This window comes from Saccopteryx leptura, chromosome 2, assembly GCF_036850995.1.
Source record: "Saccopteryx leptura isolate mSacLep1 chromosome 2, mSacLep1_pri_phased_curated, whole genome shotgun sequence".
Classification (NCBI taxonomy): Eukaryota; Metazoa; Chordata; class Mammalia; order Chiroptera; family Emballonuridae; genus Saccopteryx; species Saccopteryx leptura.
The window spans coordinates 350551708-350578039 of record NC_089504.1 but is presented as its reverse complement, the minus strand read 5'-3'; the positions used below and the strand labels follow the sequence as shown (position 1 = coordinate 350578039).

Here is a 26332-nt window from a genome sequence, read left to right as displayed (position 1 = left end):
ATTATTACTATTGTATAACTGTACTTTGAATAATTTACCACCTGACTTGTAGCTTATAGATATGAATTAACTGTTATCTAAAAATATGTAACCATAGTGAAACTAAAACAATGATGTATTCAAAATACCATGTGATTGTAACTTAGTGTGTGTGCATAAAAAGTAATGTTAGACCAGCCATTGAGAGAGATGCCTGGCAGTAAATGCTAACCAGAGAATAAAGAGAAAGAAAAGAATTCGGCTCTCCCTCTCGATTTTCGCCGACGCCGTCTCCTCCTGTGGGAGCCCTGGATCCCCCTCCCCCCCGGGGCTGGACCCCGGCATAAAACATCTTCACACCATCCATAAAGATTAACTCCAGATGGATTAAAGACCAAAAAGTGAGAAATAAAACTTTAAAATAATTAGAAGGAAATGTAGGAGATCTTGGTAAGAAATGATTTCTTACATGAGAAACTAACTCACAGAAGATCGATCAATTTTACTACATTACCAAAAAAAGCATTCTGCTATGAAAATGACATTATAAACAAAGTTTAAAAACATCAACAGCCTCGGTGACAATGTTAGAAGCACATAAAACAGGTAAATGTTCGTATCTAGGATACAAAGACCTCCTACAAAAAAAGAAAATAAGGAAAGCACAGACCTTTTGAGTGGCACCCAACTGCATTCTTTCTGCTCTTCCTTGCTAATAAAACCATGGTGTGATTCAGGAATCAGGGGCTAGGCTTTGTGGGAGGTTGGGACTGCCTCAGCCCCATCAGGTGACTAGTGGTGATTGGTCTAAATAACATGATAAATAATTAACATGATTATTCAGTTCTGCCGATGATTGGTTTAGGTGTGGACATGAACACAATTCTGTCCATCAAGATTGAAAGAGAGATATTCTGCTGGGCCTCTGGGAAAGAGACACTAAAGAGAGCATTCACTTTCTTCTGCCTGTAGATATTTCTGTCCTAAGAGACACTCAGAGCTGAGCCCCTTCTCTTGGACCATGAAGGGGCCAATCTAAGAGGCAAGCTCACAGAGGAGGAGGATAAAACAGAAAGAATGAAAGAACCTGGTCCTTGGGGTCACAGTTTAAGCCTCTGAATTAACCTACCGTTCTTTTTTGAATTAACCAACCAACTTTTTGTTATGTGAGATAGGAAAATTCCTTTTTGATTTAAGTCACATCTAGTTAGGCTTTCTGTAACTTATAGCAAAAGCTGCGATAGATAGCCAAGGCTACAGACACAAGCAATCTGCCCAGAGGAAACGCAGATGGCCAATGAGCATGATAAGATGCTTGACCTCATAGGCAGGAAATGCAGATTCAAATGAGATACCACTTCACACCCCTCGGGTTGGCAAAAATAAAGTCTAACAAGAGCAGATGTTGGCAAAAATGCAGTCAGGCAAGATGTCTCGAACAAATGCTGGTGATGAGCGCATAAATTGGTTTGGTCGCTGCAGAGAGCAATTTCGCACTCAAGTTGAAAGTGTGCCTTTGGCTTTCTGGCTTTCTGCTTCCAGGTATGGTTCAGACAAGTGCAGGGGTGGCTTATAATAACAAAACGGAGAAACAACTCAAATCCTTGTCGGTAAAGGAAGTGACAAATTGAGGTGTATTCATATAATGAAATAATAAGCAGAAGTTGAAATGAAAGGACCAAAGCCATACGTGTTCAACGTGGCTCCGTTGTGAAAAGCGTCAAGTGGAAAAAAAAAGATACAAAGGATACACACAGTATGATGGTCGATATATTTAGTTTAATAGTAAAGAAAACATTACTGATGTTGCTTTATATGTACTTAAATATGTAGGGAAATATGAAATTATGGCACACAATACAACATGGATGAACCTTGAAGATATTATACTAAGTGAAGTCAGCCAGACACAAAAGGATACATATTGTACGATTCTACTTATACGGGGTACCTAGAAGAGTCAAATTCATAGACCGGAAGCAGAATGGTGGTCGCCAGGGGCTGGGCGGCAGGGGGTAGAGGGAGGGAGTTTTCATTTATCCCAGGGGTAGTCAACCTTTTTACACCTACCGCCCACTTTTGTATCTCTGTTAGTAGTCAAATTTTCTAACTGCCCACCGGTTCCACAGTCATGGTGATTTATAAAGTAGGGAAGTAACTTTACTTCATAAAATTTATAAAGCAGAGTTACAGCAAGTTAAAGCATATAATAATAATTACTTACCAAGTACTTTATGTCGGATTTTCGCTAAGTTTGGCAGAATAAATCTTTATACAACAACTTACTATAGTTAAATCTATCTTTTTATTTATACTTTGGTTGCTCCGTGAAAAGCTGGAACGCCCACTAGTGGGCGGTAGGGAGCAGGTTGACTACCACTGAACAGAGTCTCATTTGGGAAGATGAAAGAAGTTCTGGAGATGGATGGTGGTGATGGTTGCACAGTAATGTGAATGTACTTAATGCCACTGAACTGTACACTTTAAATGGTGAAAATAGTAAATGTTATGCTATGTATATTTTACAATTAATAGTAATAAGTTTGAAGTATGGGCTCTAGCCCGACCTGGGTGATACTGTGGATGAAGCTAGAACGCTGAAAATCTTCACCTTTTCAGAACCCTGGGCTTGCGGGTCAAGGCACTTCTATGAAAAGCAACTACTATGAGTTGATGCTTTCCGCTCCTCCCCATCCCCCTTTCTCCCTCCGTCTCTCTTCTCTCTCTAAAAATCAATAAATACAATCTTTAAAAAAAAAGATAAAAGAAAATATGGTCTCTAAAGGATACATACCCAATTTGTGAGAGTGGGTAGGGCAGACAGAAAGACAGGGCGGGGGGGGGGGGACTTCAGCTCAAACTCTCATAGTCTATATTTTATTTCTTATTTATTTATTCACTTTGAAAAAGAGAGAGACATCGATTCATTGTTCCACTTATTTATTCACCCACTGGTTGATTTTTGTGTGAATCCTGATGGAGGATCAAATCCACAAGCCTGGCGTGTCAGGACAACGCTCTAACCAACAGACCTACCCAGCCAGGGATGTCCTAGTACTTGTATATGATAAACCCTGACACAAAAATGACACAGTTCTAGATTTGTAAATTCAGCTTGTTAAGTGATTTTCTGAATATTTCTTATTTTTAAAGAAACTTTTCAAACTAAAAGTAAATAAGTACTGTATACATAACATCTTTAGACAGAAGAGTTCTGTGAAGAACTGACCTCAAGTGGCAGGATTTGTCTCCCCCACCCCTTACCCCTCACCCCCAAGACCACGTGGAGGGCAAGGGGCTGAGTGTGGGAGATCTGAGAGCTGGCTTACGGAGGCTACACCTGTGCCCAGCGCCCCAGCAGCCTGGCGGAACCTGGCAGAACCAACCAGGAGGGAGCTGGCAGAGGCAGGCTGCGCCTTCCCTTGGTCCAGGGCAGGGGAGGCAAGGCTGGCGGAGGAAGCTGACTCTGAGAGCCAGTCCTGTCCTCTAGCACCCACTGCACGAGGTCCAGAGAGCAGATGAAGAATAGAAAACACCGGCCCTGGCCGGTTGGCTCAGTGGTAGAGCGTCGGCCTGGCGTGCAGGAGTCCCGGGTTCGATTCCCAGCCAGGGCACACAGGAGAGGCGCCCATCTGCTTCTCCACCCCTCCCCCTCTCCTTCCTCTCTGTCTCTCTCTTCCCCTCCCGCAGCCAGGGCTCCATTGGAGCAAGGTTGGCCTGGGCGCTGAGGATGGCTCTGTGGCCTCTGCCTCAGGCGCTAGAATAGCTCTGGTTGTAGCAGAGCGACACCCCAGATGGGCAGAGCATCGCCCACTGCTGGGCATACCGGGTGGATCCCGGTCGGGCGCATGCAGGAGTCTGTCTGACTGCCTCCCCGTTTCCAACTTCAGAAAAATACATAAAAAAAAAAAAAAAAAAGAATAGAAACCACCATCAAAACTCAGGAAAGCGCCTGGCCTGTGGTGGCGCAGTGGATAAAGCATTGACCTGGAAATGCTGAGGTTGCCGGTTCAAAACCCTGGGCTTGCCTGGTCAAGGCACATATGGGAGTTGATGCTTCCAGCTCTTCCCCCCTTCTTCTCTCTGTCTCTCTCTCTCTCTCTCTCCCTCTCTCTGTCCTCTCTAAAAATGAATTAAAAAAAAAAACAAAACCTCAGGAAAGCGGGAATGCGTATTATTAGCAGTTGGAGCGGGCAGTAGAAAGAATTTTTTGAATCTGCTGATGACAAAAGATATTGCCCAATCTTTCTAGTTCTTTCTTTCCTTTGACCTCCCCACATATCTCTGGAGCTCCCACAGCTATGCCTGTCTGGGTTGCAAAATACATATTTACAGGCCCTCTAAGTCTGGCTAAATATAGGCTTTCTTTTAAAGCAACTGATGATTTGGAGAAATCTTTTCTCCGTCCCACCCCTCCCCTGCCCCCAACACACACACCATACACACACTCTCTCTCTTTCTCTCTCCCTCCTATATCTCCAAGATCTATCCAAACTCTCCCAGTGGCCCTTGAGTGAGGTGTGGAGTGAAGAAAGGGGGGCAGACCAGACAAGGCAGTCGCCCAGCTGTGCGATAACCCCAAGGAATCCCTCGCCCTGCAAGGCCAACGGGGAACTAAAGAAGAAGCAGGAATTAAAAAAATAACCCTTTGGAACGGAGAGAAAGGAGGTCATGTTCACTCCAAAAGATGGTTCCAAAAGATTTATAGGCACTGCAGTCAGGGGGTGCTTATATTGCAGAATTTTCTAGAATAGACCTTAGAAGGAAACAAGAGGCCCATGTGTGCCCACGAAGACACATGGAGAGAGGCAAACTCTGATCCAGTCAGCCATACCACCCCACACATGAGCACGTGAGCACGCACTCATACGTGTTCAGATACACATGCCATCAATAACAGCCAACACCAAGCTCCTACCTGTATCAGAAGCTGTTCTAAATGCTTTATGCATTTTGAACTCATTTAATCCTCATAACACTAGGAGATCAGTCTATTATCTCAGTTTGATGGTGTGGAACTCAAAGTCCCCTAACTGAGAAGTGGCAGGTTGGGGGTTCTAATGAAGATGCTCTGGTTTCAAAGCCCACGTTCTGCTCCGCTCCACACTGAGTGGTGGAGCTCCAGGATACTGATGCTCGGGCAACACTGCAGACATCCAAACTAGGCATTCTGAGGAAGTAGAGGTTTTTTTGTTTGTTTGTTTTTTTTTTTTTTTTTTCATTTTTCTGAAGCTGGAAACAGGGAGAGACAGTCAGACAGACTCCCGCATGCGCCCGACCGGGATCCACCCGGCACGCCCACCATGGGGCGGCGCTCTGCCCACCAGGGGGCGATGCTCTGCCCATCCTGGGCGTCGCCATATTGCGACCAGAGCCACTCTAGCGCCTGGGGCAGAGGCCGAGGAGCCATCCCCAGCGCCCGGGCCATCTTTTCTCCAATGGAGCCTTGGCTGCGGGAGGGGAAGAGAGAGACAGAGAGGAAAGCGCGGCGGAGGGGTGGAGAAGCAAATGGGCGCTTCTCCTGTGTGCCCTGGCCGGGAATCGAACCCGGGTCCTCCGCACGCTAGGCCGACGCTCTACCGCTGAGCCAACCGGCCAGGGCGAAGTAGAGGTTTTGAGAGTAGAAATGACTAATCCCAAATCACCCAGCAAATGGGTGGAGCTAGGAGTTAATTCAGACTTTTGAACCCTAGTCTGGTCCCTTTCCTCCAAAACTGGATAAGTAGCTTTTCTCTCCACATCTTAGCCTTCCTCATTCCTCCTGGGAAGGGGTCAGCCAAGAGCCACTAAAGGTCATCCAACACTGACATCCTGGATTTGAGTTCGGTATATAAAGCACGTCCACATCTCCACACACCTTTTCAGCCTTCTCCCTTCAGCCCAAGTCCCTAGCAGAGGAAGGCAGACAAAGGAGAGTGGCTGGGGCAGGAGCCACTGCTCACCATAAAATGGCTAAAGGCCAGCCTCTGATCAGATGACTGTGGCCAGGGAAACACCACTTTCAGAGGCTGAGTCTCAAGGCCCCAGGCCTGGGAAGGGAAGCCAGCCTTGGCAACTAGGTGGGGCCTGATCCCAGGGCGCTGAGGGTTTGGAACTTAACACAAGTCAGGTCTGCCCCTGCCGTCATTGCCCATCTTTATAGTCACACCTAGTGTTGAGAACTAGCAAGCCTCAAGAAACAGAGTCCAAGGGTCCTTATCAGATTTGGGGGTTGGTGGGAAAACAGGGAGGAGCTCTATCAGGTTTGGGGTAGATTATCTCTCCCTATAGCAGCCCCCAGCCTTCTTAGCAAAGATGGTGAAAGATATCTCCTTCCCCACACACCAAGTCTTCTGTGTTCCGGCCACTTTCACCTCAGTTTATCCTCTCAGAGCACAGAGAGGCTAAGTGAATTGTCCAAGGTCACACAGCTAGTAAGTGGTACGGTCAGGATTTGAACTCTGTCAGCCTAGCTCCTGGGTCAGTTTGGGGAACTCTACCCTCAATTCCAGGGCAAAGGTAAGGAAGAAACTTTCAGTCAAAGATCACCAGGCAACTTGGCCATTAAGGCCACCTCCACAAATGGGGAAAAAAAAAGAATGGTTAAATTACCCTGGGATCCTGAACTGCAGGATCACAGCCTGAAGAATAAAAATTGGATTCAAACCCACCAATTTGGATTGTAACTCTCTCTAAAGTAATAGTCCTCATCCTCACATGTGTGGGGAGGTCTGGCCAAAAAATATACTGCTCCAGGCAGGCAGGAAGGGGCTGAAGGAGGCAACACCATTCCCCACCTGTCTCCCTGGCCAGCCCTCTTACTGCCTGACTCCAGGGAAGGAGTGATGGTAAAGCACTTGTTGCTCGTAAAAACTTCTTTGGGAGTTCTGGCTGGAGGTGTCACTGAGGTAACTAGGAGCCCATGGAATAATAATCTCACTCTCTGGCCCTGGCCATCCAAACTCTGGGCTGGCTCCACCCTCCTGCATCCCAGAGCCCTTAAAGGGGCTTCACTTTTGGAAGTCTCCGGACAAGGCAGACCCAAGCATCCCAAGAATTCCTGTTCAATCCCACGTGTTGCCGAAGATGTTGTTGGGGGTCCTAGGGTCCCTGGGCTTGAAGGCTGGTTCTCAGTTCCTCCTCCTCCCCTTAGGAGCCATCTTTCCCACCTGGCCAGAAGCGTGGGCACAGACCCCTTGGGCTGGAACCAGTTAAGATGACTCACCAAAGGGTGTGGGAGATTCTGGGCAGAACACCCAGGGGCCTGCACCCTCTTCCAATTCACACAGAGCTTTTGAGGACAGTCTGCCCCAAGCCCCAATGCCCCCCTTTTCCCACTAGGTGAGATTTCTGTCTTACCTCTTCCATAGTAGATTTGGGGAAGGAGGTAGTGGGGAGGGGGTCAAGAACCAGACTTGAGTTTGAAAACCCAAGTAAAGCTTGTTCCTGAAAGCAGTCTTTTAAGACAGATTAGGAAGGAGGGGAGATTGAGGTTGGCTTTTCCACTCTGCCCTGTGCCAGTGTGAAACTGGGGAGGAGGAAGTTTCCTGAACAGGTGGCTTTAGAAAGCCAGAGGTCTGGGTTCACTCCCCGCTCCAGCTCAGAACCCAAATCTTCCCCCTTAGCCTCAAGCTTGCCAGCCTCAGGATCCAGTCCAGTGGTTCCTGGCCCCTCCCTGTCCCAATATTCAGGGTTCCCAGGCGGCTTCCCATCACCCCATCCCCCCCATGCTCTTTCACACGTGCTAACCGGCTTATATTCCACGAAACCCACACACACTCCTACAGTGGAGAGGTAGAAGGATCCCCTTTGACAGCCTTTCTAGGCAAGGGGGTAAAGGGGGAGGGGGTGAGAGTGGGAGATTGGGAAGAAGAGGAAGAGGATGGAAGGGAAGAGGGCGGGGGAGGAGGCAGAGGCCGCAGGAAGGCCTGAGATGCAGGAAGCAGCTGGGAGTGGGGGGAGGCTTTGTGCCTGAGTTGTTCTCTGGGTCCTAGGGTCCACAATGTTTATCATTTTCTGTTATCTGTGGAGTGAAGCAGTGCATCTGGACCTGTCACGGTTAGAGGGTGGACCTCCACTCCCAGGTCCTAGAAGCTGGGGAGGCACAGAGGACAACCACAGGCCCCTTGTGTGCATAGGGGGTGGGGGGAGCACCGGAACAGCTTTCTAGGTTGCCAAGACTGAGGATGTGGAGCTCACAGCCACCCACCCCTTTGCCCTTTCTCCCTAAACACACTTGCACAAGAGTGGCCAGGATCCTTTAGATCGGAGACCCAACCTAGAGCTCTGATGAAACTTTGGCTCTAAGCTTCCAGAATTGATACTCCAAAACTCCTTCTTCCCGTTTGAGAGGAAAGGTGCCCCAGTAGGGACACGAAGACAGGGATCACTTCCAGCCTGAGTGCAGAGCAGGCAGGTGGCAGGACACCCTCTTCAGACTTCCAAGTCTAGCCTGGGTTATGAGTGAGGGCCATTTTCTTTCTCCAGTCCCTTGGCCCCCCACCACAAGGCCAGCAACACTGGGCCAAGGTTTCACATCTTAAAGGGTGGGTGCCAAATGTTCCCTGTGGGAAATGGTTAAGATGCAGATTCCTGGGCCAGGCTGCTGAGATTCTGCTTCCCAAAATTTGGGGAGGGAGGCCATATCCGAATTTTTTAAAATATAAAATCCCAGAGCGATTTTGATGTTGACGGCCTTGAACTATGCTAGGGAACTCAAAGACCTGGAATGGAAGAATCCGTGCCCCTCCCCACTAATCTCCCTTCTCTTTTGGGGTGGAAAGGGGCGGTACTGAAACCCCTGCGGCTGGATGGCCTCCCCGCAATATTTAGTGGGGGTGTGGTTGTGTGGGCTGTGATACACCGCAGTCAGAGAGGTTGGGATGGAAGCGTTGAAGAAGACTGGCCAGGGTCTGGGGTCAGCGGAAGGCTGTCGGCGAGGGACCGGGCGGAGATACACTCGGGTGGAGGGGAAGGGGAGGGCTCAGAGATGCCGGTCCCGGAAATCCGATCCCTCTAGGACCCAGAGGTGCCAGTTCCCCAGCGGCGGCGGCGAGAAGGGCAGCCGCTTGGTCTTGGGCAGCCGCCGCTCGGGCAGAGCCAGAGAAAGACCGAGGCTCGGGGCACGGGGGGGAGGGAGGGAGGGAGGGTGGCGCGGCGGCGGAACGGCCCGGGCCGGCCGAGCAGCCATGGGCGCCGGGGTGCCGGGCCCCCCGAGAGCCAAGGTCCCTGGCCGGGGTGGGGGTCGCCGGGGCTGCCAGCCACGCTGACACAGCCTCGGACGATGTGAGCCGGAGCCTCCGCCGCTGCTTCGCGGGCAGGGCGCGCGGTCCCACCGGCCCCGCCGCCGCTTTTCTGATTTGGGAGGGGGCGACCGGATCCGTCCGCCCGGGCGCTGCAAGAGGGGTTGGCTGTCTTCGGCAGCTTGATTGGGGGAGGCGACCCACACAGGGCGCTCGGAGATTTTTTTTTTTTACCGTTTTTTTTTTTAAGCGGCCTTAACTGTCTCTGGCAGCTTGGTTTTGGGGGGAGCCTACAAAAGGCCCTTCGGGGTTTCTTTTCTCGGGGGGAGGGGGCGGTGGTCTCGACTTGGCCAGCCGCCTGCCTGAGGGGGGGAGCGGGAAGCGGGGGTATGCAAACCCGGCTCCCCCCACCATGATGAAGACGGAGCCCCGGGGGCCCGGGGGTCCCCTCCGGAGCGCCTCCCCGCACCGCAGCGCCTATGAGGCGGGCATCCAGGCGCTGAAGCCGCCCGACGCGCCCGGGCCCGACGAGGCACCCAAGGCAGCCCACCACAAGAAATATGGCTCCAACGTCCATCGCATCAAAAGTATGTTCCTGCAGATGGGCACAACGGCGGGCCCGCCGGGCGAGGCGGGCGGCGCCGCGGGCCCCACCGAGGCCCCGAGGGCGCCCGAGCGCGGCGTGCGCCTGTCGCTGCCGAGGGCCAGCAGCCTGAACGAGAACGTGGACCACAGCGCCCTGCTCAAGCTGGGCACCAGCGTGTCCGAGCGCGTGAGCCGCTTCGACTCCAAGCCCGCGCCCTCCGCGCAGCCCGCGCCGCCGCCGCACCCGCCGTCCCGGCTGCAGGAGACGCGGAAGCTGTTCGAACGGAGCGTCCCGGCGGCCGCGGGCGGCGACAAGGAGGCGGCGGCGCGGCGGCTGCTGAGGCAGGAGCGCGCGGGCCTGCAGGACCGGAAGCTGGACGTCGTGGTGCGCTTCAACGGCAGCACCGAGGCGCTGGACAAGCTGGACGCCGACGCCGTGTCCCCGACGGTCAGCCAGCTCAGCGCCGTCTTTGAGAAGGCCGACTCGAGGACCGGCCTCCACCGCGGGCCGGGGCTCCCCAGGGCTGCGGCCGCCGGGGTTCCCCAGGTCAACTCGAAGCTGGTCACGAAGCGGTCCCGGGTGTTCCAGCCACCGCCCGCCCCATCGGGGGATGCCCCAGCCGAGAAAGAGCGGGGCACCGGAGGGCAGCAGCCCCCGCAACACCGAGTGGCCCCCGTCCGGCCGCCCCCCAAGCCCCGGGAGGTGCGCAAGATTAAGCCGGTGGAGGTGGAGGAGAGCGGGGAGTCGGAGGCCGAGGCGGCGCCCGGGGAGGTGATCCAGGCGGAGGTGACGGTCCACGCTGCCCTGGAGAATGGCAGCACCTTGGCCCCCACAGCCGGCCCCGTGCCCGGAGAGCAGAAGGCCCAAGCGGCCCCCGAGGAGGAGGCGGCGACCCTAGCGGCGCCTGAGAGAGGGGTGGGCAGCGACCGGGCCCCGGATGTGGCCCCGGAGGAGGCGGATGAATCCAGGAAGGAGGATTTCTCGGAGGCAGACTTGGTAGACGTGAGCGCCTACAGTGGGCTGGGGGAGGACTCTGGGGGCAGTGCCCTGGAGGAGGACGACGAGGACGACGAGGAGGATGGCGAGCCCCCCTATGAGCCCGAGTCGGGGTGCGTGGAGATCCCAGGGCTGTCGGAGGAAGAGGACCCGGCCCCAAGCCGGAAAATCCATTTCAGCACAGCGCCCATCCAAGTAAGTGAGCCCCCTCCCCGCCCCCTCGCCGCCCTTGCCACGTGCACGCCGTCGCCCCCACTCCGCCAGCCAGCGGGGTTTGGCAGGCTGAGTCAGCCCCTGCCACTCAGCCCCTGCCTAGAAGTTCCCACCCTGAGAGGGACGTGGGGGAGTTCCAGCTGTTTGTCAGAAGGGGACGATTTTCCGGCCTGCGCCGAGGGTGCTTTGCCCCGACCTGTCCTCAGGTTCCTCTGCCTGCTGCCTGGCCCAGCGCTCGTGAAGTACCCACCCTGCCCCCCAAGAGTCTCGGGACACCTGCTTTCCCTTCCTTTCCCAGACATCTTTCTCCAGAGGTGCAGAGGCGAAGGCTTGGGTGGTAGGAAGGTGTGTGTGTGTTCTCAGGAGAGCCTCCCCACATTGGTCCGTACCCCACTCTGGGCAGGAGGGGGGTGGGGGCTCAGAAGCCCCCCCCCCCCGATTTCCCCCTATATAGGAGTTGTATAGGATGTGGGGTGGAGGATTAGGAACTTCAAAAAGCTAAGGTATAGGGAACCTTAGCCCTTCCTCCCTCCTATGTGTAGCCCCCATCCCAACTTTGCAGAAGTGAAAGAAGGAACCAGTTCTTTGAGGGTGAGCTGGTCTGGGGCCATGTGACTGGGGGTGGGAGGAAGGCCAGTGCTGGGGTCTGTGTGGGCCAGGGGGAATGTTGGGGACTGCAGGGAGTAAGCACTTTGTGTGGAAGTTGAGGGGGCTAGGCCTTAAGCAAGTCAGGGAAGAGCGGAGGGGCTGGCAACCCCCCCTCCCCACCCCCTCACCCAGGGGACCTGGCAGCAGCCTGCATGCCTTTGCTCTTGACTGCTCAATAAGACAGTCTCCCGTGGCCTTGACAGGCCCCAAGTGCTCTTGCCACATTCTCTGGGTGCCCTGAAAGAGGGCTGAGAGCTGCCTATTTTGGGGAGGTCTCAGTTTGCCTTCTTATCCCTGCCACCACTCTGGTTGCTTTGTGGATCATGCCAGTGCCCTGTGATGCTCAGAATAGTGCTGGTGGGTGGGGGAGGGGGCATCCTCTGGGGAAACTGAAGAACCCCAGGCCACCCCTCACTTCCTTCCACCCGCCACTTTTGACTGGCAAGATCAGCCTAGGTGGCCGTGTCTCTCCACTGCTAGTGTGGTGGCCAGGTCTGCTGCACGGGGTTGCCAGGCCCCTGGACTTGCCTTGGCCTGGATCCTGCCTCTGGCCCTCTAGTAAAACCCTCATCTGTTTGATCACAGTTTCCTTAACTACTTGTGGACACTGAAGCTGCCCCAGCTTCCTCTCCTCTGCCCACAGTATCTTGACCTCTGTCCCTCTCATCAAGAGGCCTGAAAGGTGTTATTCCCAATAGGCCAGCCCCTTTCCCAACTATGACCTTACAAGCCCTTTCCCAACCCTTCTCCCCTCCTGAGGGATGAGATCCTGGAGGTAACTGAGAATTATGGTGTTTCTTGGGATGCTAAGGAAGGGGGTGGGGACCACTGAGGAAGTCAGGACCCCACTACCAATACCACCACCACCACCTCTACCACCAGTTCTCTGAACCGCCTGGTCCCCTCAGAGGTGGAATTTGGTCTTTCAGTCCTGGGCCTCTGTCTATATTTGACACCTTACCCTGATTTTTTTGGTAAAAAATAGCGCATGATTTGGAGCAGTGCTCCCTGACTCCCTGGTGACTGTTGCTGGCTTGAGTGTGGGAGCCAGTGGCATGGGGTGCTGCCTGTTGTGTCTGACTTTTGACCTTGCTGGTGCTTTCTTCCTGCCCGCTTTGGGCAGCGGTCCCCGTTTTTCCCTCTCCCTGTGCCCGCCCCACATTAATACTAAGTCCAGGGCCTTGTGTCCCGCTGATGACCCAATTATTGCCTTTATGGAGGCTTCTGCTGAGGACAGAGAGCCTGATTCCAGATTGTCACCTGGGGCAGGGGACTGGGCCCAGGGCTCTCTGATAGGCTGGGCACATGGTGGTGGGCTTTGTGAGGGCTGGTCTGGGACCCTGCGCCTCAGGCCCGGGTTTCCTGCAGGGGACAGGATTTCATAGACTGAGGAAGGAGGATGAGGGCAAAACCCAGGACAGGCTGCGAGGGTGTTTTGGAGGTCACTCTGGGGGTATGTGTGTGAGTATGTGCACACGTGTGCAAGGGGAGGAGTTCGGTGACCCATGCCACCACAAAGACTGAGGGGTGAAGGGACCCTGACTCAGATACAGAAGGGGGCCAAAGCCAGTTTGCGGGGTCCAGTCTCACACCAGCTCCTGTCCTAGGGCCTGGGGCATGTGTACAATGGGGATGGAGTCACAGATGACCCACGCACCAGAGCCCAGCTGGGCACAGTGTCATTCTGCCCTACCACTGGCTAACGCAGGGCGTGGGACCTGGCATCTCGCACCATGTGGACACTGGGTGGCCCTCCCGCCAGGGGGCTTGGAGGCTGCTGGCCAGATGTCACGAGGGCAGTCCGACTGCCTGCTGCACACCATGATGAACTGTAAAGGCCTGAGCAGGAGTTTTTCTGAGGCTTTGGAACTGAGGGCTGGGAGTGAAGTGGCCACAGAGCCCCCTCCCCCAGCCATGCATGTAACCCTCTGTACCTCGCCTGGGAGTGGGCTTCTGAGCTGGGGGAGAGGCGGTGAGGAGCCCGGACTCCAGCTGGGACTCAGCAGTGCTGCTGCCTGCTGGGTGCTAGGGCAGCTTATCTGGAGGCGAGGGGGCCTTGGGAGGGTTCCCGGGGAGTACCGTACCCCGCTCCAGCTCCTCAGGCCTCAGGGCCAGCCTTCTGACAGCTGCTCCCACCCGCTCTCGCCCCCACTCAGCTCCACGTGGTGCCAGCCTGTCACAGCAGGCAATGGAGCACAAGCACGTCCTGTACCCCAAATGGTGCTCACTAACCTCCCCCCGGGCCCTCCCGCCTGGGTCTGGAACTCGGTGTCCCCACAGAGCCCCTGCCCTGTCTTCTCTGTTCTTTGGAGGAGGGTCAGGCTGGGGAATCCCCTTTCTGCTGAGCGACATGGGAAGAGGGAGACAACAGAGGGCAAAGGAGACAGTAAGGCAGAGCTGGCCTCGGGGCCGCCACAAAGGCTGAGTTCGCCGTGGACAGTTAGAGAGGCCGCTTCCTCCCCGTACCCTTGTTTCCCCAGAGCCCAGTGCACTGGGGACAGGGGCCAGCCTCAAAGCTGAGGTCCTGGAGGGAGACTGACACCTGGCCACGGGCAAGGCCCTGGGTGTCCTCTCCTGCTTCTTACCCCTTCCTCCGTGAGGGTGGAGGTGGTCCTTCCTGCCTCCCTCCCCCACCTGGCCTGAACTTCAGGCTCAGGTCACTGGATCCTGGGTGCCCCTCTGCCTCCCCATCGGTGTCTCTCCTGCTCCCCTCCTTCTCCCTGCATCTCACACCCGCTCCCTCCTCTCTCCCCATCTGGCGTCCTCCAGCTTCTCCAGTCTCCCTTCCTCCTGTTTCCCTCTCCTGCTCAGCCTGTTCCTTCCTCTGTCCTGCTCTCTGTGTCCGTCTGTGTCTGTGACCACCCTCACCTTGGTCTGGCTCTCGCTCATCTCTCACTTTCTATTTACCTGTCTATTGGTCTGTCTACAACCTGGGGACCTGGGTTCTTAAGTCGGACAGTTTCTCCAGCGTGGCCCTTTTCCTTCTACAGTGGCCACACTTAGCTTATGCCGTTGGGGTTGGGGAAGAGAGGAATGGTGTGGATTGGACAAGGCTGCGTCCCTTTCTCTCTTGCCCCAGGGGCTGCAGGCTAGAAGGGCTGGGGAAGCCCTCTCTCCACCTGTGGGGGGCGGTGGCGGTGGAGGAGGCCTGTGGTAGAAGGGGAGCATCGGCGGGCTCCCCAAGCCAGTCCTGCTTTGGCCCTCTGACAAGCGGCCCCTCCTCAGGTGTTCAGTACATATTCTAACGAGGACTATGATCGTCGCAACGAGGACGTGGATCCCATGGCAGCCTCTGCAGAGTACGAACTGGAGAAGCGGGTGGAGAGGTTGGAGCTGTTCCCCGTGGAGCTGGAGAAGGGTGAGAGCCAGGGCCAGGCCCTGTGGATACTTTCTGGTGCCACCTTCCCTGGGCCCCTGTCATCACTTCACAGTCATATGGTTCCAGTCTTGCCCCAAGCTCCCACCACCAGTCCTGTGGGCTCTCAATTGCCAGGTTCCCAAGGGCACTGTGGGTTGTCCTGGGCTGTGTGTTGGCCAGACGTGATGGGAGATGTATGAGGGCGGCGGACATTGATGGAACAGTCACGTCTAACAACGCCCTTATGTGCGATGATGGGTGCTGGGGAGGGTTGGGAGGAGCCGAAATAATATCATTTTATAGGGGATCTGACCAGACTTGGGGATGGGGTTTTCACCAAGGAAATGAGGCTTGAGTGGAGAACTGCAGAGGAGGAGCTCAGGGGAACGTGCAGGAAAGAGAGAAGCCAGGCTTGGCTAGGTTTGGACGGGGCAGAGAAGAAGGGAATGCAGACAAGGCTTCGGAGACCGTGTAAACAAAGTTCACTGTCTTTTTCTCAGATGGGTGGGAAGCCTTTGCAAGGTGTAGGAAAGGTATTCTAGAAAGACCAGTCCAGACTGTAATGTGGAGAGAAGGGTCCCAAGACCACTGTGGTGTGGACAGGCTCATGGCCTTGCAGGAAGTGGGCGGGCCTGAGAGGCCCTGGAGAGGCGTGTGTTTGGCTTGGGCAGAGGCTGTGAGGGGGAGGGAGGAATCCAGGTGACGCCCAGGCCCCCGAGAGGGAGTGGCAGACAGGAAGAGCCTGTTTGTGGGGGAAGATCCTGAGTGGGGTGTCAGAGGCCCATGGGACCAGGGGCCATGGGGCAGCTGTGGAGAGGGGAGTGGGCCACAGGGGAGAGGAGAGCAGGTCTCTGGTCGTTGAGGCTGTGAGTACGGATGAGCCTGCTTAGAGAAGAGCGGCATGGCCTCCGCCGGTGCCCCGTTCCCATCCTTCATGTGCCCTCATCTGCACACAGTAGCCTCTGGACCACCCGTGTGGGTCACCCTCTGCAGGCCCTGCTGCCTAGCAGTTCTTTGGGTGGACGAAGGGCAGGGAGTGACCCAAGAGCATTCTTGTTGACTTGGCAAAGAGGGGTAGACAAAACCATATCACCCCAGTCGGGGGACACTCCTAAGCGTGGGGACTATTGCTGGGGTGGGGCCATGCTCCAGAGTGAGGGTTGGGGTGGTGATAGTGGGGTGCCTCTCACTCTATTCCCTGCAAGCTCTTTGCCATGTCCCTCCCCCCCCGTCATCTCTCACTCCCCTCTGCTCCACAGACTCTGAGGGCCTGGGCATCAGCATTATCGGCATGGGGGCCGGGGCAGACATGGGCCTGGAGAAGCTGGGCATCTTCGTCAAGACTGTGACCGAGGGTGGTGCAGCCCATCGGGATGGCAGGTACTGCTCCCCCCCCACCCCCCGCCAGCCGTCATCTGTAGGGCAGGCCACTGCGCTGGGTGCGCCACTCCCTGTGGGGCTCAGGGGTTTGTGGAGCAGTGCTGTGCCAGGTGCTGGTCTGGGCCTGGGGCTACAGAGGTGGGTAAGACAGGTGGAACCCCTGCTCTCAGGCGCTTGCACTTGGGGGGCCAGCTTGGTGTTTTTGAACCACGGTTTGGCCCCTGGTTTGCGTGTTGGCCACATAGGGGAGCACGGGCATGGAGGCTGCATGCCTGGTGGGGTGCACGTGAGCATTCTGTCCTTCCTCAAACAATAGCCAGTTCTCGGCTCCACTTCAGGGCTGGTGCAAGGCCCTGATGTCAGCCACGAGGACCTTGCCCTTGTGAAGCTTATAGTGTGGCGAGGTAGACATTCAAGTGGACACACAGAAAATAGTGAAATGGAGGGAAAATACAGGGTGCCATGAAGGCATAAAATGGACTTGAGCTCTCTGGTTATCAGAGAAGGCTTCTTGGAGGAAGTGACATTGGAGCTGAGACCTGAAGGATGAGCTAAAGGAGTGTTACATGCAGGAGGTTCCAAGCAGGGAACTAAAGCAGGCACATGTGGCTAGAGCCTAGAGAACGGGGACCCAGCTGTACCGTGCGGCTAGGAAGCCCGGAGGGGGCTGCCTAGAGAGGAGACTGCTCCCTGTGTGTGCGCCTGTGTTTTGGCACCTGAGGCCAGAGGGGGACATCTGTGCATCAGAAGGTTCTAGGAGTCTGGGGAAGCCCAGTGACCCCTCTGGGGGACTGGGGACCACTCCACTGTATGTGTATTGCAGTAGGGAAGTGGTCCCCAACCTTTTTTGGGCCACGGGCCAGTTTAATGTCAGAAAATATTTTCACAGACCGGCCTTTAGGGTGGGACGGATAAATGTATCACGTGACCGAAACAAGCGTCAAGAGTGAGTCTTAGATGGATGTAACAGAGGGAATCTCGTCATTTTTTAAAAAAATAAAACATCATTCAGACTTAAATATAAATAAAACAGAAATAATGTAAGTTATTTATTCTTTCTCTGTGGACTGGTACCAAATGGCTCACGGACAGGTACCGGTCTGCGGCCTGGGGGTTGGGGACCACTGCTCTAGGGCACCCCAGGGTTGTAAGTTAGAGGTTGACAGAGGTGGTCTTGCCTCATTCACGGGGCTTCTGCCTGCCCCAGCCCAGGTAGCATGGCGAGGCGTGGGGGTCGGGAAAAGGAGATGACAGTCCTGCTCCTTCACTCCTCCCCCCCATTGGTGGGCTTTCAGAACCCTTCCCACGCCACCAGGTGGGCTTTTTGGGGAGTGTGTATGCACATGTGAGAGAGTGTCCATGAACTCGTGTCCACATGTGAGGCCTGTGGAGCTGAAGCGTTTCCAATAGGCCGTTTTCTCCTTTTCCACATGGGAGCCCTGTGAAAGGGCCTGGAGCTCCAAAGGAGGTGGGAGTGGAGGGAGGAGGGGACCAAGGGTCCCCCTCAGCAGGCCAGGCTGGACCAGCCCATCTCTCTCCTCGTGTGTGGAGAACAAGGGCTTCCGGTGCCACAGCTGGAACATGTTGGGGGTATGCTCCTGTATCAGGCGAGGTGACCCTGTGGGACAGATTGCGAATACAAGTCTGTTATGCAGGTCTCAGACAATTGGAAGGACATCTTCAGACTCAGGTCTCTGTAGACATGTATGTATAAAAGGGCCGTGGGCCCTTGCTCGTGTGCATGGCAGTGATGAGCTCTGTGGATGTCACACTGCTCTGTCAGGGCTGACGAAGGAGGGGACAGGGGTATGATTATCACGGGAAGGGAGCTTGCCACTGTGCCTGATCCTTTTCGCCTCTGTGTGCCTTGCTTGCCCAGGCCTCGCTGCCCACAGGTGGGCCTGGCTGATACCCGATCCTCAGGCCTCATGCATTTTATGCATGGAGACAAAGTGCCAGGTCTCTATGAGGACTGAGTCGCGAGTTTCTGATGGGAGGGGGCCACCTTCTACCCCAGCTCCATAGTTCTTCTCATGACCCCCCTAACGAATGTCACTCCTCTAGGATCCAGGTGAATGATCTCCTGGTGGAGGTGGATGGAACCAGTCTGGTGGGAGTGACCCAGAGCTTTGCAGCCTCCGTGCTCCGAAACACCAAGGGCCGCGTGCGGTGAGCGCCGGGGGGTGGGGCGGCTGTGGAGTGGGAGCAGGCGGAGGCTTTGCCTTCATCTGGCCACTCTGCCCACTCGCCCATACACAGTTAAGGTTCTGGGTTGCCCAACCTACAGAGGAGGTCCCACTGCCTCCCTGCCCAAAGGAATTGCTGTGCCTACATCCCCTGCCCCAGGCCTGCCTTCCCATCCTGAGCCCCTGACCACTGCTGGCCACCAGCACTCGGCTTCAAGGCCTGCTGGCCACTGCACCTCCAAACTGGCCCCTTGGGCTCATTCTTCCCCCTGCCTGTCCCAACTCATTCACTGAAGAACCAAGATGTACAAGGTAGATACCGGGCGGGTTGGGGGCCCTCCACTGAGCTTTTCATCCCTTCCTCCTCACCTGCCCTGTGGAATCCTGGGAGCACTTTCCCCTCTGGGCCTGTCAGTTAAGGGGGTGGTGTTAGAAGCTCACTGTGTCTCTCTCGGTTAAAAATTCAGGGACCACCCTGCCCCCTGTGAGAGGGGCACTGCCCCCAGGAAAGGGTGGTGGAGAGAAACAGGATGTGGGTGGCCACGGAGAGGAGGGGCGAGTGCCTGGAAGTTCCACTGTTTCCTCTCCATCCTAATCTCCAGTCACCATCATCCCGCCCCTTCCTGAAGCTCAGGGCCTGGGAGCAGCTACCCAGCACCCCCCCACAGCTCCTGCTCTGCTGGGTCAGCTTCACCACCTCTGCCTCCTTCTCTCCCACGTGGCAGGGGCAGAGCCCTGACACTGGCAGCTCCTGAACTCGTGCCCCTACATTCCAGCCTGAAGGTGGCTTACATCGCCCCTCCCCCCAAACTGGCCAGAAGGGCTAGTGGGCCTTTGCCTCTCCTGGGAAGGAAACCCAATAAGGGCCCCCAGCTTCTCCATTCATTATTAACATTCTGCAGTCTCTGGACTCAGCCCTCTTGTTTCACCTCCCCTGGGAGGGCCTGGGTGTGGAGAGAGAAGCAACGGTGAGGAGGATGCTGGCATTACCCAGCTGAGAACTGAGGCCCTGGTGCCCCTGCAGGTTCATGATTGGCCGGGAGCGGCCTGGCGAGCAGAGCGAGGTGGCTCAGCTAATTCAGCAGACCCTGGAACAGGAGCGATGGCAGCGGGAGATGATGGAGCAGAGATACGCCCAGTATGGGGAGGATGATGAGGAGGTAGGGACTCCTGGCCTGGCTGCCAGCGTCATCGCCCCCTGGTGGCTGGGTGGAGCTTTACAGCCAGCCCTGCCTCTGCAGCTTTCCCAGGACTTGTGAAGAGCCCAGAGCACCATTCCCTATTCTAGGGGAGCCCCAAGTCTGAGGGAGGTGATACAGACCCTTCCCTCCAGGGACCTCGAGTCTGATGGAGGAGTCACACCCTTTTTCTTCAGAGAGTCTTCCTGGTCCTACAAGGAAAATACAAGTCTTCAAAGAGCTCCCACTCTGACAGGGAGCCATAGCCTCTAACCTCAGGGGACATAATCTGAGGAAGGAGATAGCTCCAGACTTCAGAGGACCCATAGTGTGAGGGGGAGAGCACAGGCTGTTTCTTCAGGGGTCTCAGCCTTATGGGGGAGTTACCCGTGCCTTAAGCAGGAGAAGACACAAACGGTGCCCTTGGTGTGGTCCCCAGTCTGGTGGGAGAGGTATGAATCACACCCCCTAAGTAGCTCCCAGTCTGACTTGAGCAGACTATTTCTGGTCTAAGCACCGGTTGTCAGACCCGAGGGGGGCGGGGTGGGCAGGGTGCATAGCCTCCTTTCTCCTTCGCAGACAGGAGAATATGCCACTGATGAGGATGAGGAGCTGAGCCCCACGTTCCCAGGTGGCGAGATGGCCATCGAGGTGTTCGAGTTGGCAGAGAACGAGGATGCCTTGTCCCCTGTGGACATGGAGCCCGAGAAGCTGGTGCACAAGTTTAAGGAGGTGGGAGAAGGGGTCCTGGGGTGGTGGAGGGCAGAGGCAGGCCAGCATCCCGCCCGGCAGCACTGCCTGTCCCGGCTGCGCTGAGCACCTGCCCCTCTCCCCCTCAGCTCCAGATCAAGCATGCTGTGACTGAGGCAGAGATCCAGCAGCTGAAAAGAAAGGTGAGGGGGGGTGTGGGGAAGGGGGCAGAAGCTGGGTCTGAGGGCTGGAGGCATGACCACCCACCCTCGTGCCTACACACATATGGGGCAGGCTATTCTGAGTCATGGAAGGGTTGTGTTAGGTGCTCAAGCGCTGGACCCATCTATTCTCCCATTCACTTACTGCTCTGTGCCTCAGTCTCCTCACCTATGAAATGGAGCAATAATCGTGCCAACACCATTGGATTGTTGTGAGGATTAAATAGTACATGGAAAGTCTAACGCATCATAGGTGTTCAATAAAAGGTTGAGCAATTAGCTATTATACTGAAGCATACTAACTTACACTCTAGATGTCTTTACGTTGTCCCACCTGTGACCTCTACATACAGGGCCAGTGATCAACACACACTGCTCAGAGATACACACAGGCACAAGCCAGCCTGGACCCAGGCACACAGTATTGTACCCAGAGAACCATTCACCCAGATACCTACTCAGTGCAGACAGAACACAGAGATGCTGGACCCGTGCTGCACATGATGTCACACCCGATGCGCCGACCTGGATATGTAGACCCCCCCCCCTCCCCCCGCATTGCTGATGTAAGAAGCACAGGCACGGCCATCGCGCAGGAAGTGTCACAGGACATCAGCCTTCTCACAGAGGTGCTGATGCTGACGCTCCCAGATGGTGACACACACACGACATACACAATCATGCAGATGCACCATGCACAGACACCCACACAAGTATGTTCGGTGCCAACACTCACAGGCGTGGAGATACACAGACTTCCCCTTAAAAATCTGTATTGGGCACCGCTAGGCCTGGACATTAGGAGTCCCAATTTGCACGGGGTCTCCAGGGTGGTGGGGAGAGGCAGGGGTGCACAGAACCGTGTGGACACAGTACACCAGAGTGTGTGTGTGCATGCCCACAGGTGAGTTTACACCCGCTGTGCATGGTGAGAGGAGTGGGCAGCCGAGTCTGAGGGGCGGGCAGGGCTTAGACGACTGAGGCGGAGGAAGGCATTGCTGGCAGGAGACCAGCTTAGGGAGGAGAGCCATGGGCTGGAGCAGCTGTCCCTCTGGGGGGGTGGGGGGGGTGGGAGCAGAGCTGGACTGCCACAGTGGGCTGGAGCGCAGTGTCCTGGCTTCCCCTAAGGACTCCAGCCTTGGACCTGTGGCCGCATGGGGGCCAGAACGGGAAAGGTCGCCGTCTCTGAGGTGGGAGGACACGAGGGTAGGTGGCAGGACGTGGAGGCCAGCACATTCGAGTCAGGAGTGGGCCAGGGCTGCGCAGAGTATGGCAGAGGGTGTGGAAGGAAGAAATGTAGGTTGGGTAGCATTTCTGAGGCTGAGATGGTAGGCCTCGTTTTTGGATGGATGCAGAGCATAAAGGGAAGGGGGAAGTCAGAGTTCCTGCCTTCAGTCAGTACACATCTGTTGGGTGCCTTCTAGATGCCCGGCACTATGCCAGTCCCTGTGATGGGCAAAAGCAGATTTGATCCTTGCCCTTGTGCAGCGTAGAGTCTGCCCACCAATGACTGACTCGTTACAGACAGACGTGGGGATCTGTAGGCGAGGACAGGGTTACTGAGCGCCTAGAGCAGGGGTCTCAAACTCAACTCAGCATGTGGGCCGCAGAGCAAGATCACAGCCGTTAGGCGGGCCGCACTAGGTCTACAAAAGGCAACTGTTATGCAACACTTTTCAGTGTCACAAAACGACCAGAAACTGTAGTTCGCATCACAACTGCTGTTAACTAAGCTAACATCTAGCTAGGATGCTAGAGAAATGAAAAATACAAGTAGGCCCCTAGGCTTACTTAATTTTATCCAAAATATTTTGAACTTCATGGATTAGTCTGCGGGCCGCACAAAATTGTTCGGCGGGCCGCATGCGGCCCGCGGGCCTCGAGTTTGAGACCCCTGGCCTAGAGCATCAGGACCTGATCCGCTCTGGGAAGGGAGGAGGAACTGCACTGATGCAGGTGCTTGCAGGAAACCTCTCTGGGGAAGTGACACTGAGCAGAGAACCCAAGGGTGAGCTCGTGGGAAACGATGAGGCGAGGGGGAGGGGAGACGGGAGCACTCCCGGGGGGGGGGGGGGCTGGCGAGCCTGAGGATCTGCAGGAAGGCCTGTGGCTGAGGCACCGAGAGCACACAGAGCACATCGCGTTTGCAGCCACCGAGGTTGGGGGGCAAGGCAGGGGCTGGAGGCTGAGCGCTGGGATGGCAGTGAGAAGATGGCACCTGTGAACAGAGGTGGGCTAGAGGAAAGGAGGAACAGGTCTGTGTGGTGGGGGCACAGGTTTGGGACACGGTGCCTGGGAGAAGTTGGCAGTGATGTTGGGCTGGAGCTCAGGACTCGGGGCTCGGAGTGCAGAGTGGTGTGGGAGGGGAGAGAGAACACAGGCTGCAGGACTGAGCGGTTGGGGTTGGGAAGTCTGCGCTGGAGTAGCCTGGGAGCCGGGAGAGGAGCCAGGATTGGTCAAGCAACCGCAGAAGAGGGACTGGTCAGTAGAGCCAGAGGCACAGAGGGGGTTACAGGGGCAGTGATGATCTTCACCTCCCCCGTTCTTTTACATCTGCCATCTCACTGTAGCCCTTGTGAGCGTGGCAAGGCAGGAATCACTCCCATTTTACAGATGGACGGACCAAGACTTAGGACAGAAGTTGCCTTGCTCTGAGTCACAGATCTAATCAGCGATTAACCCAGGCCTCCTGCCTTCTAGGAGTGTCACAGTGTCAGGGACTCTGGTTGGGAGCTCTGAGGCTGAGGTCCCACCTCTTCCTTCTCCAGTTTCAGGTCTCAGGCCCAACCACGTACAATTAGTAGGGAGGGGGGCAGTGGGCTCCATATCTGCAGGAATCATCCAGAGGCTACGGCCCCAGTGCAGGATGGGGGTGCTCCTGGGCTCCCTCGGGCCCCCAGCAACCCAGGGCCATTGCTTCCTCTCTCAGCTGCAGAGCCTGGAGCAGGAGAAGGGGCGGTGGCGGGTGGAGAAGGCCCAGCTGGAGCAGAGTGTGGAGGAGAACAAGGAACGCATGGAGAAGCTGGAGGGCTACTGGGGGGAGGCCCAGAGCCTGTGCCAAGCTGTGGACGAGCACCTGCGGGAGACCCAGGCCCAGTACCAGGCCCTGGAGCGCAAGTACAGCAAGGCCAAGCGCCTCATCAAGGACTACCAGCAGAAGTACGTGGCCGGGGGCTGGGGGCTGGGAGTGCTGGGTCCAGGGAGGATGGAGGGCCCTGTCCTGTGGTGGCAGTCCCTGCCCATTCCCAGCTGAGTAGGGAGGTAAGGAGCACAGAAGTTGGACAGCCCCGTGGTACCCAGGGGTACCTGAGCCCCGAGTGACCAGGCACCAAAGCCAGCACAACCAGACCCCCACCCCCACCCCTGACCTGAGAACAGTGAGAGGGTAGAGCTGCCCAGCTAGAGCCGAGATTAGGGTCTTAGGACCCTGATACTTCTGTGGAAGCCAGGCCACACACCCTTACCCACTGTGTGCCCCACTGATTGCCAGGGAGATCGAGTTCCTGAAAAAGGAGACTGCACAACGGCGGGTTCTAGAGGAGTCGGAGCTGGCTAGGAAGGAGGAGATGGACAAGCTCCTGGACAAGGTAGGCCCAGGGGTGCCCTGGGGGCAAGGCCTTGTGGAGGGGACGGAAGGTAAGCCCACATCTAGCACCCACTCTGGATCCTGGAGGGGAGAGGGGAATCATGCTGCGGGCTGAGAGTGCAGGGTCATAGACCCACTAGTGGGTCAGACGGCGCAGGGCCTAAACCCCTCTCCCCTGTGTTTTACAGATCTCAGAACTGGAAGGAAACCTGCAAACACTGAGGAATTCCAATTCTACTTAACAGGAATTTTTTCTTGACCAGACGATAATTAATCTTCTCCCACTGTCCTCCCTCCCCTGTCCTCAATATTCCACCCTACCCCCAACCAGCCTGGGGACAGGTGCCCCAACTCCCCACCCCTCTGCCTCACCTCCCCCAGCTTCAGGGACCAGGGGGCCCATATCCCAGGCCCCATTATGGTGGCCCCGGGCAGACAGGTGGCTAGAAGGATGGCCTCCTCCTTATCCCATGGGGCTGAGGCACAGAGGCCAAGGGATGTTGAGGGCTGGCCTGGGTAGATGGACACAAGGACCTGCAGACCAAACTGCCAGACTTTACAGCCTCCAGCCTTTGTCTCTGGACTGGAATGGGGCTGGGGCCTCTCCCGGTTTCACCCCCTGGAGGCTGCTCCCTGCCTACAGGGCTCCTTGAGATTCTACCTTCTCGGCCCCTCCCCCATCATTGTGCTGTCTGTTTCATTCTGACCCTCCTGCTGGGAAGGGTTGCCTCCACACCTCCTCCTATCCCTGGCTCCCCTCCCAGGAGGGACAGAGTCCACCCCAGATCCTGGAGACTGGGCCTGGCCCTGCACTGATTTCTCATGTATCCTTCAGGAAAAGGGGAGTAAGAGTAGGAAAAGGGGCGCAGCAACCCTCAGTTTCTCCTGTGCCTCCCCCCCAGCCCTTCCCTGGTGCCAAATAGCCATAAGCTCTTCCTGGAACTGTTCCTGTGGACTCTCTGGGGTGCAGTTTCCTGGCAAGCCTGGGAATGCCAGGGTCTAGCGGAAGTCAGCTTATGGGGCCTGGCTGCAGAAAGCCTGGTCTTAGGCAAGAGGAACATTTCTAACGGGGAGCCAGGCCCTGCTCTGCCCTGCCCTGCCCAGGGCCACATGTGGAAGCCTTGTCCTAACACCACAGAGATTCAGCCTCACCCCACCCACATCCACATCCTTCCAATGTTTTGACTGGAGGGCAAAATTTTACTACTACACTTTTTGGAGACCAGGGCTGCCCTGCTGACAGCCTGCTTTATAAGTGAAATTGACTCGTTTTCTCACTTTAACCCCAAATTGGGGCTTGGACCAAGGGAGGTGAGACCCCCCCCCACCCAGGTTGCCTCCCCTTTAAGAATCCATCTCTCATTTTGCCCCTTCCTGATGCCCCTGCCCCAGCCTAGGGTTCTGTTCATTTTTTAAACAGACAACCCCTGCCCCATCCGTTTTGGCTTCTCCTCGTCCTATATAAATAGACCATGCCATCAATCAGTATTTCTCCCCCTCCTTCCCCGCCTTCCTGTCCCCAGAAGTTTCCCTGCTCCCAGAAAAAGCTGACGGTCTCAGTGCCCCAGCCAGCGCACTCCACCCACTACGACCCAGCAGATAGAGGGGGCGGGGTCAGGTGGGTGGGGCCGCGGGTTGCTTCCGGTTTCTCTGGCTGGTGGCCATCCCTGCCCCGCCCTCCACAGGACTGCGTCTCTGTATATAATATATATATGTATGTATTGTTCCCGGTTTTGTACGGACCATGCCCTCTGTCAGGTCGTCCCCATAAAAGCAGCCCCCAGAGCCTCATTGCCTGGTTTCTTGATTGGTGGGAGAGGGATGGAAGAGGGACCGGGATGCCAATCTGTGCCCAGTGGTCCTCTTCTACCACCAGCACTGCTCTGTTCATGAGGGTCTTTATATGGAAACCCCGTTCCCAGTTCCCGCAAACTAACCCTGTTACCATTGCCCTCATCAGCACCCATGCTTTTTTATCCATTTCAACTGGGCAAAGCTGCGATTTCTAGAGAGTTCCCTAGGTGCATTGCATTCTGTTTTTATAAGGCCTCTGATGGAAAGCCAGGATGGGTTAGATATGATAAGGTGAA

The 26332-nt window shown here is 55.8% G+C and overlaps 1 protein-coding gene across 1 annotated transcript; it reads left to right on the top strand.

Annotated features, from left to right (window-relative positions):
- The first annotated feature begins 9094 nt into the window (after window positions 1–9094).
- Window positions 9095–26023, top strand: PPP1R9B (protein phosphatase 1 regulatory subunit 9B). Its single transcript, XM_066364525.1, has 10 exons — window positions 9095–10977; window positions 14869–15001; window positions 16261–16381; window positions 18446–18550; window positions 19592–19727; window positions 20325–20477; window positions 20585–20638; window positions 23586–23815; window positions 24147–24243; window positions 24431–26023. Exons 1-10 carry the CDS (start codon window positions 9613–9615, stop codon window positions 24482–24484), a joined length of 2448 nt encoding a protein of 815 aa, XP_066220622.1. The 5' UTR covers window positions 9095–9612; the 3' UTR covers window positions 24485–26023.
- The last annotated feature ends 309 nt before the right edge of the window (window positions 26024–26332 follow it).

Coding starts and splice junctions, on each gene's coding strand:
- PPP1R9B (XM_066364525.1), top strand. CDS start 9,613: ATGATGAAGACGGAGCCCCGGGGGCCCGGGGGTCCCCTCCGGAGCGCC. Junction 10,978..14,868: donor TCAGCACAGCGCCCATCCAA/GTAAGTGAGCCC, acceptor GCCCCTCCTCAG/GTGTTCAGTACATATTCTAA. Junction 19,728..20,324: donor ATGGGGAGGATGATGAGGAG/GTAGGGACTCCT, acceptor TCTCCTTCGCAG/ACAGGAGAATATGCCACTGA.